Source organism: Suricata suricatta, unplaced genomic scaffold (genome assembly GCF_006229205.1).
Source record: "Suricata suricatta isolate VVHF042 unplaced genomic scaffold, meerkat_22Aug2017_6uvM2_HiC HiC_scaffold_26268, whole genome shotgun sequence".
NCBI lineage: Eukaryota > Metazoa > Chordata > Mammalia > Carnivora > Herpestidae > Suricata > Suricata suricatta.
The window spans coordinates 1-794 of record NW_021871846.1 but is presented as its reverse complement, the minus strand read 5'-3'; the positions used below and the strand labels follow the sequence as shown (position 1 = coordinate 794).

Here is a 794-nt window from a genome sequence, read left to right as displayed (position 1 = left end):
GGACTCAGAAATGTTTTTGCTCAGGGAGCAGAGCAGCGTGTGCAGCTGTGGTACTCCCAGGCAGCGCAGTAGTACACGCCCTCGTCGCTCTTCTCCAGCCTCTGGACGGACAGGTTACAGGTGTTGATATACTTGTCACACGTGGCGTTGACCTTGTCTGCTTTCAAGCCTCTATCTCTATAAACAGATGATGTGGACATTTCCAACCTGAGGATCCACTTGGGGGCACTTCCCTCCTGGTGGAGGTACCAGTGCATGTAGCTGACCGAGGTGCTGACTTCGCAGGACAGCGTGGCGTAGCTGCCCAGGCGCCCCACGACCATAGTGGGCTGCTCCATCCTGAGTGATGCCACACCACCTGTGAGGGGGACAGCAGTGAGACACGGAAGGCTGGGAGCCTAGGGTCACCCTGCTCACTCACACAGGGGATGGAGTCAGGACTTACCGGGAAACAGGAGGGCGCACAGGAAGGCGAGGAGACCCCGCATGGTTCTGCTTCCCACCTGCTGGAGAGCAGCCCAGGGGACCTCCCAGCTGCGCCTGCTGGAAGGAGACTGACTGGTGGGTGGCAGTGGGCAGTTAGGGTCTGAGCTCTGCTCCACTGAGGCCCCTGCAGGTGCTGGTGACAGAGAGGTTGGAGGGAAGGAGGGGCCAGAGTCAGGGACAGGTCTGCCCACAAGGGGAAGAGGGACCCCCAATGGTCAGGTTTTGAGAAACACTGAAGAGCATTGGTGCAGTTAGAGCACCAGCAGCAATAACAACCCTTGATTGGACATGGACTTCATGTAAGCACC

The 794-nt window shown here is 58.4% G+C and overlaps 1 gene segment (V, D, J or C); it reads right to left on the bottom strand.

Annotated features, from left to right (window-relative positions):
• Nucleotides 1–20: 20 nt before the first annotated feature.
• LOC115284921 lies at nt 21–488 on the bottom strand. The segment is given in 2 exon segments: nt 21–358; nt 446–488. Coding segments are annotated over 2 exon segments (381 nt in total).
• Nucleotides 489–794: the final 306 nt, after the last annotated feature.